Source organism: Mizuhopecten yessoensis, unplaced genomic scaffold (assembly GCF_002113885.1).
Source record: "Mizuhopecten yessoensis strain PY_sf001 unplaced genomic scaffold, ASM211388v2 scaffold7833, whole genome shotgun sequence".
Classification (NCBI taxonomy): Eukaryota; Metazoa; Mollusca; class Bivalvia; order Pectinida; family Pectinidae; genus Mizuhopecten; species Mizuhopecten yessoensis.
Window position 1 is genome coordinate 404,303 of NW_018407245.1, and position 16,999 is coordinate 421,301.

Genomic DNA, 16,999 nt, shown 5'->3' on the forward strand with positions numbered 1-16,999 from the left:
CCCCAGGGGCTGATGGGTGGGGCCAAAAAGGGTCGAATTTACTGAAATTTCAAAAATCTTCTTCTCAAGACCCAGATATGGTAGAATCAAATACTCTTCATAGATGGAAGGGTCTTAAGGTTTATGACCCTAGGGTCCAACGTTTACCCCCTGGGGAAAGAAGGGGGGGGGGGGGCAAAATTTATAATGGTTTATAATGGCAAATGATACTTTGAATATTACATGTTAATAACTTGATTGGAATTATTGAATAAGGCGGTTTTATTGTTTTTTGTCTCTTTGAATAATATTTCTGTTCATGTTAAAAACAAAATCAACTCTCTGTATAGATATATCAGGTGACCGTTAAGGCCCATGGGCCTCTTGTTAAGTTCAAATAGCACAAGAAAACTCAAATGTCAGTGTTTTTATTACGTTTTTCAAAAATGGTGTGTGCAACGACTATGCATTCTGTTTTGGACTAAAGGAATAAATTCACACTACAGAAATACTTTCTGTCATATAATTTCTAAAGGTCATCATAAAATGTTAATATGCTGACAAAAAATATTCATTTGAAGTGTAAGATACTGCAAAATTCAAGCCCTGATTTGATTTAGATCCTGACTTTCGCAAAAACCGGAAACGCTGATTGGTAACTTCAGAGCGTTCTATAAATATCTCAAGTGAGCCCCGGGTGCTAATTTTGTTTGTAAGAACACCAATCGATACTCCTTTTTTGACACAACCATACATGAATATAATTCCTCCTAAGATTTTTCAATGATTTAATAAAATGATGGTTTGGGAATCCAATTTGGGTACTGTCACCTTATACATCATACCAGGTAATATTAAAACAAAAGAAGATATTTGTAAAAAGTTGGCATCAGGTAGTTTAGGAATGGTAATCTACTCGACTTCTTCATGATTTTTTTTCGCTTGTTAGATTGTCCTATCTTTGCTAGCATATTTATGCAACAAATATTTACATTGAATGCCAGTTTTGTTTAGAAGTTGTAAGCTTTGTTGATCCTTTTGCTGAAATATATAATGATAATGCTTCTTTTCAAGTTTCTAGTGCAAAATTTAAAAAAACCCACGACATTATCAAGTTTAAGTGTAAAACGATATACACTTGTATGTCAAAATATTATTTGTGAACCAAATGACCTAACTGTGTTTGGATATGCAGTGCCCTAGGTATAGAGGTTAAGAGAGTTGACTGGAGTGAGATGGATCTGTCCAATCGTGATGTGTGTGGGGTGCTGATCCAGTATCCAGACACGGATGGAAGTGTATTTGATCACACAGAATTGGTGGTGAAGGCCCACGCTAATGGGGTAAATATCAGATCCTTATCCGTAGGTGTCAAACTACAATGTCATACAATGTCATACAATACAATATCATACAATGTCATACAATGTCATACAATACAATGTCATACAATGCAATGATTATAAAGCAAGAAAAGTTTACGCAGTTGAAAGAAATTGACTTACTGTATAGCGGTTATATTTCAGGAGTGTTTTGATTTAGCTATATATTCGCGGTTCGACTAATATCAGCGAGTTCTTAACACCAGCAAAATTATCGAAAATGTTAACCATTTTCATTGACCTTATCACAACATGTTGAAAATATTTATAACCCAACACTTGTTATGCAAGCTTAAATGAACTCAAATCAGATTATCACCAGACAACTGGACAGTCAATGTAAAAACAACACTTACATATAATAAGTGGCCACAACATATTGATGTGCACACAGTCCGTGATTAATTGATTACAGTTTACTCCTACAAAGGTACATACACATTTGATTTTCTGTCGAGTGAAGTCACTGGCGGATGACGATGCTCGGGATCAGTGTTTTCCAACCGTTTACCTGTATTTCGAGGTTTAACCCTAAAACGATGATGCTCAAAATACTTTGCATGACACATGGAAAATTTTAACCCCCCCGCAAATATTTACTGAATAGAAAACCGCAAAATATTGACCCCACGAATTTAAAGCGCTGTACAGTACTTACAAATGCCATTGAAGCAGGAACATCTCTCTGGAGGGTACCCGACGATACCTTATTTTTAGGATAAAATTAGATGGATTTATTTTGTTGCTTTATTTTTGCTTTGATATATTGTATTTTAAATGAATCAGTGAAGACCCATAATGATATCAGAAGTCTTGCTTCATAGTATGAGGAATATGTTCGATATTGGAGATAGTGAGTTGAAATGGTCCTGTAACATTTTCCTTGTTTTACAGACCCTTGTGGTGTGTGCCACAGATTTGCTGGCTCTGACCATCTTACGACCCCCGGGGGAGTTTGGAGTGGACATTGCCGTTGGGTCAAGTCAGAGGATGGGTATCCCCATGGGCTACGGCGGGCCGCATGCAGGGTTCTTCTCCACGCGTAACAGATTCATGCGGCTTATGCCCGGGAGGATGATCGGAGTCACCAGGTAAAGGGGACGGCTGTCCCATGCTTGATCTGGGATCTTTAAAGTGTTGTTTGACAGACTAGATCACATCAATCAGTCTTTTCAGATATATTTATATTTCAGGACTGTCATTTATATTGAAGATGTAAATTTCATGCAAGACACAACAGTTTTCACAGTTGTGTCTAAAAATACCTATTTACAAGGATTTTAATATATAAAGATATGTATATGTGTTATGATATGAATGAATATAGGATATTTGAATTTTTGTAAATGATTCTGCGTGCAAAGGTGATCACGGAATGACACACTGTCTTACAACTGTAGGGATGCCAAGGGAAACGATGCCTACAGGCTGGCCCTACAGACGAGAGAGCAACACATCCGACGAGACAAGGCCACCAGTAATATCTGTACCGCCCAGGTAAGTCAGTCACCTGTACAACACAGGCAAGTCAGTCACCTGTACAACACAGGTACGTCAGTCACCTGTACAACACAGGCAAGTCAGTCACCTGTACAACACAGGTAAGTCAGTCACCTGTACAACACAGGGTAACAAAAACACCTGTACTGCACAGGTAAGTCAGTCACCTGTACAACACAGGGTAATAAAAACACCTGTACTGCACAGGTAAGTCAGTCACCTGTACAGCACAGGGAAGTCAGTTACATGTACAACACAGGTAAGGCAGTCACCTGTACAACACAGGTTACTCAGTCACCTGTTCAACACAGGGTAATAAAAACCCCTGTACTGCACAGGTAAGTCATTCACCTGTACAACACAGGGAAACAAAAAAACCTGTACTGCACAGGTAAGTCGGTCACATGTACAACACAGGAAAGTCAGTCACCTGTACAGAACAGGCAAGTCAGTCACCTGGACAGCACAGGTAAACAAAGCACTGGTACAGCGCAGGTAAGTCAGTCACCTGCACACCACAGGGTAACAAAAACACATGTACTGCACAGGTAAGTCGGTCACATGTACAACACAGGTAAGACAGTCACCTGCACAACACAGGGTAATAAAAACACATGTACTGCACAGGTAAGTCAGTCACCAGTACAGCACAGGTAAACAAAGCACCTGTACAGCACAGGTAAACAAAGGACTGTTACAGCACAGGTAAGGCAGTCACCTGCACAACACAGGGTAACAAAAACACCTGTACTGCCCAGGTAAGTCAGTCACCTGCCCCACACAGGGTAACAAAAACACCCGTACTGCACAGGTAAGTCAGTCCCCTGTACAACACAGTTAAGTCAGTCACCTGTACACCACAGGTAAACAAAGCACTGTTACAGCACAGGAAAGTCAGTCACCTGTACAGCACGGGTAAACAAAGCACTGGTACAGCGCAGGTAAGTCAGTCACCTGTACGACACAGGTAAACAAAGTACTGGTACAGCACAGGTAAGTCGGTCACCTGTACAGCACAGGCAAACAAAGCACTGTTACAGCACAGGTAAGTCAGCCACCTGTACAACACAGGTAAGTCAGTCACCTGTACAACACAGGTAAACAAAGCACTGGTACAGCACAGGTAAGTCAGTCACCTGTACAACACAGGTAAACAAAGTACTGGTACAGCACAGGTAAGTCAGTCACCTGTACAACACAGGTAAGTCAGTCACCTGTACAACACAGGTAAGTCAGTCACCTGTACAACACAGGTAAGTCAGTCACCTGTACAAAACAGGTAAAGAAAAGACCTGTACAGAACAGGTAAGCAAAACATCTTTACAGCACAGGTTAATATAACACCTGTACAGCACAGGTAAGTCAGTCACCTGTACAGAGTACCCTGAGATACCTCCAGTATAGGAACTGCCAGAATAAATACTTATTAGTTCAGGATCTACTAGACTTTCATATAGGAATTTACTATGGACATATACATTTACACCACAGTGGTATCAAGACCTTGTCTTACCTGGAAAACCACATGTTTCCTTGGAAAATGCATTATGTCTGTTTCCGATTACCGTGAATTATGACATTAAAATTGTGGATGACATCTCAAAGCATTGTAAAATGATTTCATAATTAGAAGAATGACCAATAAAATAGCGGTGTTACCAACTAGTGGGTAACCAAAAATGTTTACCAACTCTTTGTAGGTTTACCCAATAAGTCGTGAATGAGAAAACCTAGAGTGGCTGAAGGAGAAGTAATATTGTTGTAGTTTGTAGAATTGAGACTTCATTTTGTAAAACATATTTCTTAACAAATATTTACACCCCTTATTTTATCAATTCTAGGCTCTCCTGGCCAACATGTCAGCAATGTATGCTATATACCACGGGCCAGACGGACTGAAGCACATTGGGAAACGTGTTCACAACGCCACACTTATACTTGCTGAAGGTATGGTTGTCCTACCAGGTGTTCACAATAGGCAACATGTCTTTGTATGGTCACATAATGACTTGACGATAATGGTGATTCAATTTCAAAATTTAAAAGATTAAAAAACAATCTTTGTCTAAGGATCAGGTTATTCAAGAACCGAAAATAAAACTTTGTTTATCAGTGCACATGATAGCTAGTATAAATGTAAGTTCAAATAATTTGCAACATTCATAGGAGCCAAACAGTTTTATTTATATTACAACATAAGACAAACAGAAATCAGGACAGTTTCAACTGCTCAAGTATATATAATATCAATAAGCATGTTGCTCTTTTGAAGTTCTGGTATGTCTTTTCAGAACTTCACTTTGCAAGGGTAGAGGTGAAAAACACCCATGCTCAAAATTTATCTGGAGCATTGTTAATATTTCAACATGTGAACAAGTGGATTTCTGAGATTTTCAGCTGATCCTCTATGATGTGACCATTGACCTCTGACTACAGTATGATGAACAGATAAAATCAGAAATCCAAAAAAATCTTAGATAAGTGTAGTGTAACTAGATAACTTATCCTGAAGCCAAGTGTGGCCCAACTGTTTGACAGAAAATATGTCAAATATGAACAAAACATAAAATCATCTATTATAGGAATAAAGAAAGCAGGCCACAACCTCAGGACAGAAATGTGTTTTGATACACTACGATTCATGCCAAAGAATGGACAAGCTGAAATACTTCACAGAGCTAGTGTGAAAGAAATCAACCTTCGGTACTATGGAGATGGACACGTAAGTGTTTAGTTACCATACAAGATGGAGGTTTCGTGGTACGTTTCCATTTGTGATGTAGCAGTTCTCGTTTTAACAGCTGGAATCAGTAGTGAACTATTCAAGTTCACACATGCACATGGCTGAAAATTTGTACCAACATTATAATAGTAAACCAAAAATTTACAATGTATTATAAACCCACAATTTTTGCCTCGCCACAACGAGGAAGCGGACCGAGACTAAGGTGTTGCTTTTCCGGTGACGGCGGCAACATCAACATTACATTTTTGCCTCCAAGTTAGTTTCACTGAAAGTATAAGTGCTACACCAACCAAACTTGGACCATAGATGCATCTTGGGTAGTACATCTCGACTCATGCATCAAATGCTGGATGTCAACATTGAATTTATTTCACTGATATGTGCATTGATGGTCAAAGCGGGGCACAGGCGAGACATATCGACCCGAATGGCTGGTTATAATATTCCCTTTGACAAACATTAGGTATAGAATATGTATGTTACTCATACAAACAATCAGATTTCAACAACATGGAGGTTTTGCTGCACGTTGATGTTTGTGATGTAGTAATTTTCATTTAAAACCTGTGATCACAAGTGAAAAGTTCAAGTTCACCCATTTTCAACAACATGACAACACAACGATGTCAGCTGTTTCAGCTTCGACTAGTCTAGAATTAAGATAAGTATCCACTTGGGGTCGATAAACAAATTATGTCAAAGGTTATATAAGTGAATTGGAGAAAAGCAATATATTTGATTGTTAAAGTGAAATTTACTGTAAGAGTTTGTTTCCCTACCAGGTGGGCGTTTCCCTAGATGAGACAGTTGAGAGGTCAGACCTGAAGGACCTTCTGGAGATCATAGGTTGTCGAGATTCAGCGGTAAGTTCTCAAGTTTATTACGTACTTCTGATATTTCGGATTAAAGGGTTAAAAGATGTACATGCATCTTGACAAAAAAATGTTTTTTTCTCTTATTCCTCTTATAATGGATTTATTACATAGTTTATTACTGTTTCCTATACAGGAGTCGCTTGCTGAAGAATTAGGTCCGGAGCCGTCTACCAGTATCAGGAACTCCCCTTACAGAAGGACTAGTACCTTCCTACAGCATCCAGTATTCAACAGGTTTGGCGGCCTTATTTAACCTACATAGGGACAATAATAAACAAAAATCTCAAACATACTTTTGTAAAAATTTCTGTCTGTATTACTGCTATAATAGAGGTAAAACTTTGACATGATAATTTGTGGTTGTTTGGTTTTTCATTCTCATAATTCTTGTCTATATTTTTCAAATAATAACCAAAATGGTTCCGTACTTAATTTTGTATATTTGTTATAAAAATTAAAAAAAAAAAAAAAAAAAAAAAAAAAAAAAAAAATGCCTCCAAGGATTCTCTAAAATAACTTCTACATTGTGTTGATATTTGTTTCGACAGATACCAGTCAGAGACGAACATTGTACGATACATGAAGTACCTAGAAAACAAAGATTTATCACTGGTCCACTCCATGATTCCACTCGGGTCCTGTACCATGAAGCTCAATAGTACAACAGAAATGATGGTAATGTTGTCCCCTTTTTGTGGAATTTTCACGCAGCAATTTAGTCGCAACTAATTCACAAAACTGACAATCCACATGATAACGTCTGTATTTTGTTTTGATGTTACTAGATTGTAGATATATATAATATAGTATACACTGTGAAATACGTCTTCTTTGTAAGGACAGACTACACGGTTTGCATGGAAGCATTCAAATGTAGCTTTAATAGTGAAGCGGCCATATTTACTTATTGACTAAAGTGAAATTGAATACTGGGTAGTTTTTCAAACTAAAAGGTGGGGGGTGCGAGCTAAGCTTCTGTAACATCCCAACCGAGGCTTAACGTCACGCTACCACAATTGGTACACTACCCAAATTGGTACACGGTCAGAAAATTGTCTGAATAGTACTTTAAAATTAAATTTGAGCATTTTCCTTTGACATTATAACAAAAGAGATATTTATCAGTATTTCTGTCGAATAGTTTTGTTTTCAGGAACATTTTAAGAGTACACGATGACTTCAAAGTAAACATATCAGAAAACCAGTAAAACGACGTAAGTCGACGAAATTTTGGAGGATTGTCAAAATAAGCATGTTTAAATGTTGATTTCTGGTCCTTATATTTGGATAATATAAAAGTGAATATATACAATTATAGTTCAGTATGGTATCTATAAAAGCAATATATTTTGTTGTAATCAGCACATCAACTTGTAGAAATAAAAACAAATTTTATAGCCTGTGATATGGTGTACCAATTTGGGTATTATTTACGGCCGAAAAACGGACGAAATCTCTTGGCCGAGTTTAGCGTTCTGTTTTCAAAAACAAATTACTTACATATAAAACTTTTCCTGAAAATGAACCACCATAGGTAGTCTTTGTCAAAAATCAAGAAATATTCCAGATACAAGATCTGAATTTTTAAAGATCACTAAAAAACTGTCAAAATTGTACCAATTGTGGTAGTGTGACCTCAGGCCTTGGTTGATATTATGTTATTGAATCTTGGCCCTCGACCGAGACCCGATTTGTTCAGTTACAGGTATTAGATTTTATTAGTACAGACATCATACATCAACCGCTGCCAAGTGTCGTTTCACTGGCTTGGTTGTCCTCTGCATAGATTATAAATGTCGTTTGTGATGTTGTAGCCCTGCTCCTGGAATGAGTTTGCCAACATCCACCCTTTTGTACCCCTGCCCCAGACAGAGGGCTACAGGGAAATGTTTATGGAGTTGGAGAGAGACTTGTGTGAAATCACTGGTTATGATAAAATCTCGTTCCAACCAAACAGGTAAGTGTAGTCTAGGGTTACATTCGCATATCCAGGTTGAAACGGTTCAGGTGGCACAGAAATATTCCACGATAAGCGAACGCACTTGAATTGAACTGTAGGCAGAGCTAAAAAAACGCACAGTTTCAGAGAATAAATAACAATGTATCAAGAATAATATGTTCTTCTTTCACGCGTCCACTTAATTATTTAACGTATCTTAAAATCTGCATCTGGATTGACATTGTTTTATAAAGAAAATAATGCAAACTAGCAATAGTCAGCATTTTAGTTTTGGTCAGGCACGCTTGGACCCCTCAATCTACACATGCCAAATATTCCTGAGGTCAGTCTCGGTTCAGATCTGTGCCTGATGTTTTCTTTCATGTTCGACTGTTTCAACTGGTTGAATCGGATAGGCCAAAGAGGCCTTGTAGTTACTTCTTACTGCTATAAGCTTAACTGATGTCATCTATAAGAAAGGAATCAAGTACACATGTACCCAAAATTTGAGGTTTACCCCACCATAACAAAATCAGGGGTGGGGGCCTGGCATAAACAAGTATTTTTTTTTCAGTCCTTTTCTCAATGAAATTTAGGCAGTTTTCCCCAAAAAGTCTTAAAACTAGAATTTGCTTCATACAGAACGCAGTTTTATTTGCCAATATTTCTTATAACTGCCATCATATGTAATTGTGTGTAGGTACCAGATATTTTTGAGAGATGAGGATGGGATAGAGGAATGGATAATTGAAATCAACTCTCAGTCCATACACACTTAGATTTATAATAAAGTTGATGTTTTGATTTTAGTCATAGACAGTATTAACAAAGACTTGTATTAAAGACTCAATCTACAGAAATGTTTGTATCGTTGTTACGAAATTCCATGTGATTAATGTTTTGTTGACTGTTTGACAGTGGTGCCCAGGGGGAGTATGCTGGTCTGAGAGCTATCATGGCGTACCTACAGGCTAACGGACAGGCACAGAGAACAGTACGTAGTTCTCCAGCCTCTTTATCACTCTGACGCATAATGTATACATTAAAATGAAAAGGAAAAACAACTTCTTAATACATGTAGCGGCATTGAGGCGAGCGTTTTGCTTATGCCTGTGTTTTGAAGCATGACCAATTTGGGGATTAATCAGTTATAGCTTTAGGTTTGAGGAGGAATTTCCCATAGTATGAAAACACCTTTAGGAATCGTTGATAGAATTTTTTGTTATGAGGCATCATCTAACTTTTCAGAAGGATAATGTGAGGCCTCACATTGCAGGAGTCTGTAGGGAATTTCTTGCAACACATAACATCGTTTCTATTGATTGGGTTCCACTTAGCCCTGATTTGTCCCTGATTTGTCCCTAAATTGTCCCCCATCAAACACTTGTGGGATAAACTAGACAGAAGAGTTAGAATGCCGTTAAACTTATGATTTAATGTTGATTGATATACTTAAATTTCATATACCTGTTCATTGCATACTTTCTTTGACGAATGGGTTATACAGTAAATCATACAAAAATATCTTTAAATCTTTCAATTAAAATTATGTAATCTTTATCCTAAGTTTGCTTTATACATTTATGGGAATTTTATTACTTTACTTCCAGAATATTGACCAACACATACCAAAAATGTACATAGTAATTATTAATACAGTATTTTGTTGTTTAATTGCATTTTGAATAGCAGCTCTTATCTACTTGAGATATGGAATTGCTGTACCTACACATCCGTAGAAATGTATTTTTCAAACTACATTGGATAAAGTGAAATGTACAACGTACATTTATTTCCGTTGTTGTTAGTAAACACAATGCTTTGTTTCCTTGAATTTAATCATGTTACACAAAGGCCAAGCTGAATTTTGGTTTATCTCCCCTTAGACTGTGTTTTGGATTATCTCCCCTTAGACTGTGTTTATTTACGCCACAACTGTGCTGTGCTATAGGTTTGTCTGATTCCTGTGTCGGCTCATGGCACCAACCCTGCCAGTGCCCAGATGGCCGGCATGAAGATCCAGCCCATCAATGTCGACAAAAATGGTGCTGTCAACATGGAGCACCTCTCAGCCATGGTAAGGCCTAGGGTGGGAGTGAATTTAGACATTGTAAGGTGACAGTGTGATCACTGAACATTAACAAAAGATATTGAAAAGGTACTCAAGTAATTCTGAACAGGGATATAAAAACTGATCATTGCATGAGCTTGAAATACCGTATTGTGATAGAAAGACTTACACAATGTTTATTCAAATTACTGAACATCAGTTTTTTAAGGTATTTGTTTTTCACTTTTTTTTGTGAGATGATTGCAAATAATACATATGGGTTGACTCTAATTTATGAATATTATTTTAGCAGGAAATTGCAAATATGGGAATGCTGAAATTAAATGTTGTGAATAAATTTGTGAAATTTAAACAGTATTTGATACGTAAGTATTTGGTTTGTCTTGACATAGATCTTTAATGATTTCTTAGACTGAAAAGCACAAGGATACCCTGGCCTGCCTAATGGTCACCTACCCGTCTACAAATGGCGTGTTTGATAAAGATATAAGGTAAAGTACATACCGGTACATGTTGTACACACTAGAAATCAGAGAGAGAACCGTAATTGCATAAGTCACTATTATAAGACTCTTTCATGCATAGGGGTGTAGGATAGGGAAATTGCACCCGAGGGGTTTTCAAATTTGGTAAAACCTGAGGCTGTGCCGAGGGTTTTGTCAAATTTGAAAATCCTGAGGGTGGAATTTCCGTATCCTACACCCTTGGGCATGAAAGAGTATTTTTCTCTAATACCAACCACTAGAATAAGCTCAGAAACCATGACTAGCCACAATTTTGAAAATATCCTGAGCTTTTTAGACGAAAACGAATTAGCCAGCCAGATTTAGCATATCCCATAATTTCAAACAGTGTTTGCTCAGAAAAATTAATCACATCTTTCTAACGTGTATGGTAAATATATCGCAAAAGGTTTTAATTTCATCATGTCGCCTTTTCCGCATGTCGCTTTTCCGCGTTGCGGCATCAGAGAGTTCCAAAGTCGTGATGTCTTGTCATTGCTGAGCCATTGTTACGCCACGTCACGTGAAATGGGGTGTAAGATAGAAATTTCCTACACCGCTTTCTTACACTGGACAGCTCTAACTTACAGGGAAACGAGAGAAACTACATGTATACATATATATAAGAATAAATAAGGCTTCTAATGTGTGAAACTTCCTTTTTGGTAGTGATATGAAGTAACCTAAATTTTAAAGATTTTAGTTAATGAATATTGAAGTCTTAATTGTGTTCAGATATAACCTGGAAATTAGTCTGTTTATGTGTGACTATGTTTTTATCCTTTAGTTTTATCAACAACATCATAAATGCTGAAATGAGGGAATTTTTCAACAATCTGTTGTAATATTTATGAGGTATTACTTGCGTTTCTAACATATGTACATGTACATGCTGTGTTACAGGGAGATCTGTGATATGATCCACCATTACGGGGGACAGGTATACCTGGACGGAGCCAACATGAACGCCCAGGTAAACTTATATACATAAACAGTCCAACTTGTCAACCCAAAACAAGGACTACTGTATCATTTGCTCCAACATGCTAATTTGTCCTTAGATCCCAAGATTAAAGACACAGCAACATGTTTTTATAAAAATGTGTGTCATGTCAGAAATTATAGCAGTCAGTTAATAAGGTGGCTTTAAAATCAGATGTCTGTAAAATCAGATGTCAGCACTGCCAGTTGTCAGTAAAAAAGGTTGTCAACAAATCAGACGTCAGGAAAGTCAGTTGTCAGTAAAATCAGACGTCAGGAAAGTCAGTTGTCAGTGGCTGTAAAGTCAATTCTAGCTATAGTAGCTTGATATTTGTTTTTCCTGATAAATTTCACCAAATTAAAAACAAATACATAAATATTCAACATACTTTTTACCAATACAATGTACGAGCAAAATGTATTTTTAAATATTCTTTTTGAGCTAAACATTTTTCCAGGAATGATAAAATGGCTAACAGAAATGGTATTTATGAAAGGTAGAACAAAATGGCTTAAAGAAAATATGCAGTCTTTATGCCCTATATTTGTTGTTGTGATAGGTTGGAATCTGCCGCCCAGGAGACTATGGATCTGATGTGTCTCACTTGAACCTCCACAAGACTTTCTGTATCCCTCATGGTGGAGGAGGGCCGGGGATGGGACCTATAGGGGTGTAAGTAAAAAGTTAACGAGAAAACGTAGAAATCATAGGTACTACATCCTCAGTTTGAGATACGGAGCCAACAGGAGATAATTAGCTGAACACCCGGGTACAGGGGTGAGGCCGGAAAATACGAAATTGTTTGATCAATAGCCAGAAGCTGGTCATAGTGATTGTATACTCAGATGTTAGGACACTGGACAGATCTAAGAAGCTTTTGCTAGTGTTGGATGTTATTTCTACCAAACTTATGCAGGTTAATCTAATTTGCATAGAATTCAATGAAAACGAACCTGGACAAATTGATAATTTATAATACGTGAAAGTATCATGCACTATCTTTTTCTGCAATATAATGGGTAAGGTTAAATCATGGTTAGTCTGGTGTGTCATTGCAGTGATTTATTTAGCTCAGTTTTACAGCCCAATACAGACTGACAAAAAAGTGCCATATTTTCCCAAAATGACCCAAAAATGAGGACTATATTCCCAATTTCAATAAAAAATAATGCCATATTTTCCCAATTCATGAAAGAAAAGGCTGTTGTAAAATTTAGGTGAAAAACACTGCATTGTGCCCAGATTGCCTTCTTGTATCATGATAGAAGCTTTTATTGGGATTTGTTTATGTTGTGACAGGAAGAAGCACTTGGCGCCGTACCTCCCCACCCACCCTGTGATTCCGCCGTACGGTACCACCGGTCCCGAGGCCAAGTCCTTTGGAGTTGTGTCTGCTGCTCCCTTTGGGTCCAGTGCCATCCTGCCCATTTCCTGGGCCTACATTAAGATGATGGGAGCCAAGGGTCTGCGACATGCCTCGGAGATAGCCGTCCTCAATGCCAATTACATGAGCGCCAGGCTAGAGGGTTATTACAAGACGCTGTACAAAAATGAAAACGGTCAGTGACAGTTTTATTGATAAAGAGATGATGGAAATTAAAGAAGTCTTGATTTGAAATAATCAAATTGTTGTAATTTACTGCTGACGCATTATTACCTTGAATAAACCCAGCGAGTCAGTTTATCGGTACATCAGTGCTACAGCCGTGTGTGGTTATGTCACCTGTCCGATTTGATCTATTTTTAGCTAACGGTTGCTAGGACTGTCGGTAAGGGAAGTGGGTAGTAAAATAATGAGAGATAGACTAAAGATGAACGCAAAGTTTACGTATGACTTCACAGAGCTGGCTGTTATTGATGCACCGGCATGAATTCCAAATCACTGCTTACCAAATGTTGTGTCACACTGTGGTTATGTTTAAATTAAAACAAACATGAGTAGATCACCTATATACATTTTATTGTATGAGTTATTTATAAAGAGGAAATTTAAGCTACCTATCTCTACCTGATTTAGAATATTAGACTGAGCAACCATAATTTAGAAAATCGAAGTTGGTCGAAATGAGAAGATCCCCGGCAACTCCCGACTATGCAAATTTTGCAATACCTAATTAGAAGAAATTAATTTCATTTATCTTTAAAATGTAAAATAAATTCTACCGTCAGAATAACAGTAAAAAAACTGCATTAGGTGACATTGAAAAACTTCTACATATATTGTCATCTAATGACCTAAAACTTTTGCAGGAACTGGGGCGTTCATTTACTTTACAGGACTTTGGGGTACCTGAAAAAGTGAAGGGACTCTGACATTGTTTTTTTGTGTGAAGTTTCATCATTATTTCAAAATATGAAGGCCGGAAACGGGCCTCTTTATCAAAAAGTCGTCTGAATTTTGGAAAACAGGCTTGTAGAATGCATAAATTGTTTCAGGTAAATGTTACATGATTTGTTAGTGAATTGCTGTATTGCTATCGGTCCTGTATTTCTGGATGTATAAATGCAATAAAGTTGATTGAATGATTGTTATAAATACACACGTGTGTAAACGGGTGATGGTAACACAGTCATATGCACAGCAAGGTAGTCGGGTCGATTCGATCTATTTTTAGACTATAGTCGGTGTGTGCGAGTTTATACACCGACTACATTCCCCAGCGAGGCGAGTGTGTAAACTGCAGTCAGCATTCAAGGTATTATTGCGTTGTGAGTAACTGTAACATTGTACATTCTCTAGATACATCTGTTTGAATAATGGGATGTAAAATTCAGATATATGCCTAAATTCAAGGGGTGGTCGGGTGGCGCAGTAGATAGCGCACTTGCCTTTCACCAAGGCGACCGGGGTTCTATCCCCCAATCGGATGTGAAAAGGTATGGGGTCACCTGCCCGACCACATAGGTTTTCTCCGGGTACTCCGGTTTCCTCCCACATTAAGTCCCCTCACACGCTTATATTTGGTACAACAAGAGTGATTTATATAGGTTGAAATAACTTGTTTCATAATTGTTGTAAAATAAAATAAAGTTTACATTTACATTCAAGTAAAATCCTGTCTGGTCGTGATATTTAACTAAAATCTCCATATACCAGTACAGATACACTGATGTGTACATGTATATAAGTCCAGCTGGTCATATAAAGGTCATAATAAGAACCACCCACTAATACGGCCCCGTTACGCAGATTTAATTGTATGTCATATTTCATAACTTTACCATACCCATTGTAGCCGACTGTCAGGTCCACATCAAATTAATTTCTTAGGTATGTGTTAGTTTTATAGATTGTTGTTCTCTGTGAAACTTTTATAACATATGACTTTGACATTAAACTCCATTTGTAAACACATTCAAACCCATAAAGACTGTTTGGAATGTTTGACCTCTTGTAAGGTATGTATATAGTGTCATTTGTGTTTGTGTTTCAGGTCTTGTTGCCCATGAATTTATCCTTGATTGCCGCGAGTTCAAGAAAACAGCTAATATCGAAGTGATGGACGTTGCCAAACGACTACAGGACTATGGTAAGCTTTAAACCTTAGCGATAGCCAAATCACTACAGGGCTATTGTAAGCTTTAAACCTTAGCCAAATGACTACAGGGCTAAGGTAAACTTTAAACCTTAGGGATAGCCAAATGACTACAGGACTATAGTAAGCTTTAAACCTTAGGGATAGCCAAATGACTACAGGGCTATAGTAAGCTTTAAACCTTAGCCAAATGACTACAGGACTATGGTAAGCTTTAAACCTTAGCCAAACGACTAAGGGACTATGGTAAGCTTTAAACCTTAGCGATAGCCAAATCACTACAGGGCTATAGTAAGCTTTAAACCTTAGCCAAATGACTACAGGACCATGGTAAGCTTTAAACCTTAGGGATAGCCAAATGACTACAGGGCTATAGTAAGCTTTAACCCTTAGCCAAACGACTACAGGACTATGGTAAGCTTTAAACCTTAGGGATAGCCAAATGACTACAGGGCTATAGTAAGCTTTAAACCTTAGCCAAACGACTACAGGACTATGGTAAGCTTTAAACCTTAGCCGAACGACTACAGGACTATGGTTAGCTTTAAACCTTAGCCAAACCACTACAGGACTATGGTAAGCTTTAAACCTTAGCCAAACGACTACATGACTATGGTTAGCTTTAAACCTTAGCCAAACCACTACAGGACTATGGTAAGCTTTAAACCTTAGCAAAACGACTACAGGACTATGGTTAGCTTTAAACCTTAGCCAAACCACTACAGGACTATGGGAAGCTTTAAACCTTAGCCAAACTACGTACTACAGGACTATGGTAAGCGTTAAACCTTAGCCAAACTACTACAGGACTATGGGAAGCTTTAAACCTTAGCCAAACTACGTACTACAGGACTATGGGAAGCTTTAAACCTTAGCCAAACTACGTACTACAGGACTATGGTAAGCTTTAAACCTTTGCCAAACTACGTACTACAGGACTATGGTAAGCTTTAAACCTTAGCAAAACGACTACAGGACTATGGTTAGCTTTAAACCTTAGCCAAACCACTACAGGACTATGGTAAGCTTTAAACCTTAGCCAAATGACTACAGGACCATGGGAAGCTTTAAACCTTAGGGATAGCCAAATGACTACAGGGCTATAGTAAGCTTTAAACCTTAGCCAAAGTACTACAGGACTATGGTAAGCTTTAAACCTTAGCCAAACTACTACAGGACTATGGTAAGCTTTAAACCTTAGCCAAACCACTACAGGACTATTGTTAGCTTTAAAACTTAGCCAAACCACTACAGGACTATGGTAAGTTTTAAACCTCCTTAGAGATATTGATCACTGTAATCAAGTTGTGAAATATGTGCTGTTCTTTATTTAAATCTTTTGTGTACAGTTACATAAAAAGTAAAGTGATCTGTTAACAGTGGTAGTGTTTACAGTGATAGTGTTTACAGTGATAGTGTTAACAGTGATAATGTTTACAGTGATGGTGTTTACAGTAATAATGTTTACAGTGATGGTGTTTACAGT

The 16,999-nt window shown here is 37.7% G+C and overlaps 1 protein-coding gene across 1 annotated transcript in view; it reads left to right on the top strand.

The window, feature by feature from the left end:
* The window catches only part of LOC110454425 (glycine dehydrogenase (decarboxylating), mitochondrial-like), a 52,830-nt gene that overhangs the window by 27,094 nt on the left and 8,737 nt on the right, over positions 1–16,999 (top strand). The window contains exons 6-21 of the mRNA XM_021503913.1: positions 1,175–1,322; positions 2,256–2,452; positions 2,762–2,858; positions 4,703–4,808; positions 5,444–5,583; positions 6,390–6,470; positions 6,616–6,716; positions 7,031–7,157; positions 8,297–8,439; positions 9,340–9,415; positions 10,373–10,498; positions 10,904–10,983; positions 11,899–11,968; positions 12,537–12,649; positions 13,277–13,536; positions 15,412–15,507. Of these exons, the coding sequence (XP_021359588.1) occupies positions 1,175–1,322; positions 2,256–2,452; positions 2,762–2,858; positions 4,703–4,808; positions 5,444–5,583; positions 6,390–6,470; positions 6,616–6,716; positions 7,031–7,157; positions 8,297–8,439; positions 9,340–9,415; positions 10,373–10,498; positions 10,904–10,983; positions 11,899–11,968; positions 12,537–12,649; positions 13,277–13,536; positions 15,412–15,507 (1,961 nt within the window). The remainder of the gene's footprint in view (positions 1–1,174; positions 1,323–2,255; positions 2,453–2,761; positions 2,859–4,702; positions 4,809–5,443; positions 5,584–6,389; positions 6,471–6,615; positions 6,717–7,030; positions 7,158–8,296; positions 8,440–9,339; positions 9,416–10,372; positions 10,499–10,903; positions 10,984–11,898; positions 11,969–12,536; positions 12,650–13,276; positions 13,537–15,411; positions 15,508–16,999) is intronic.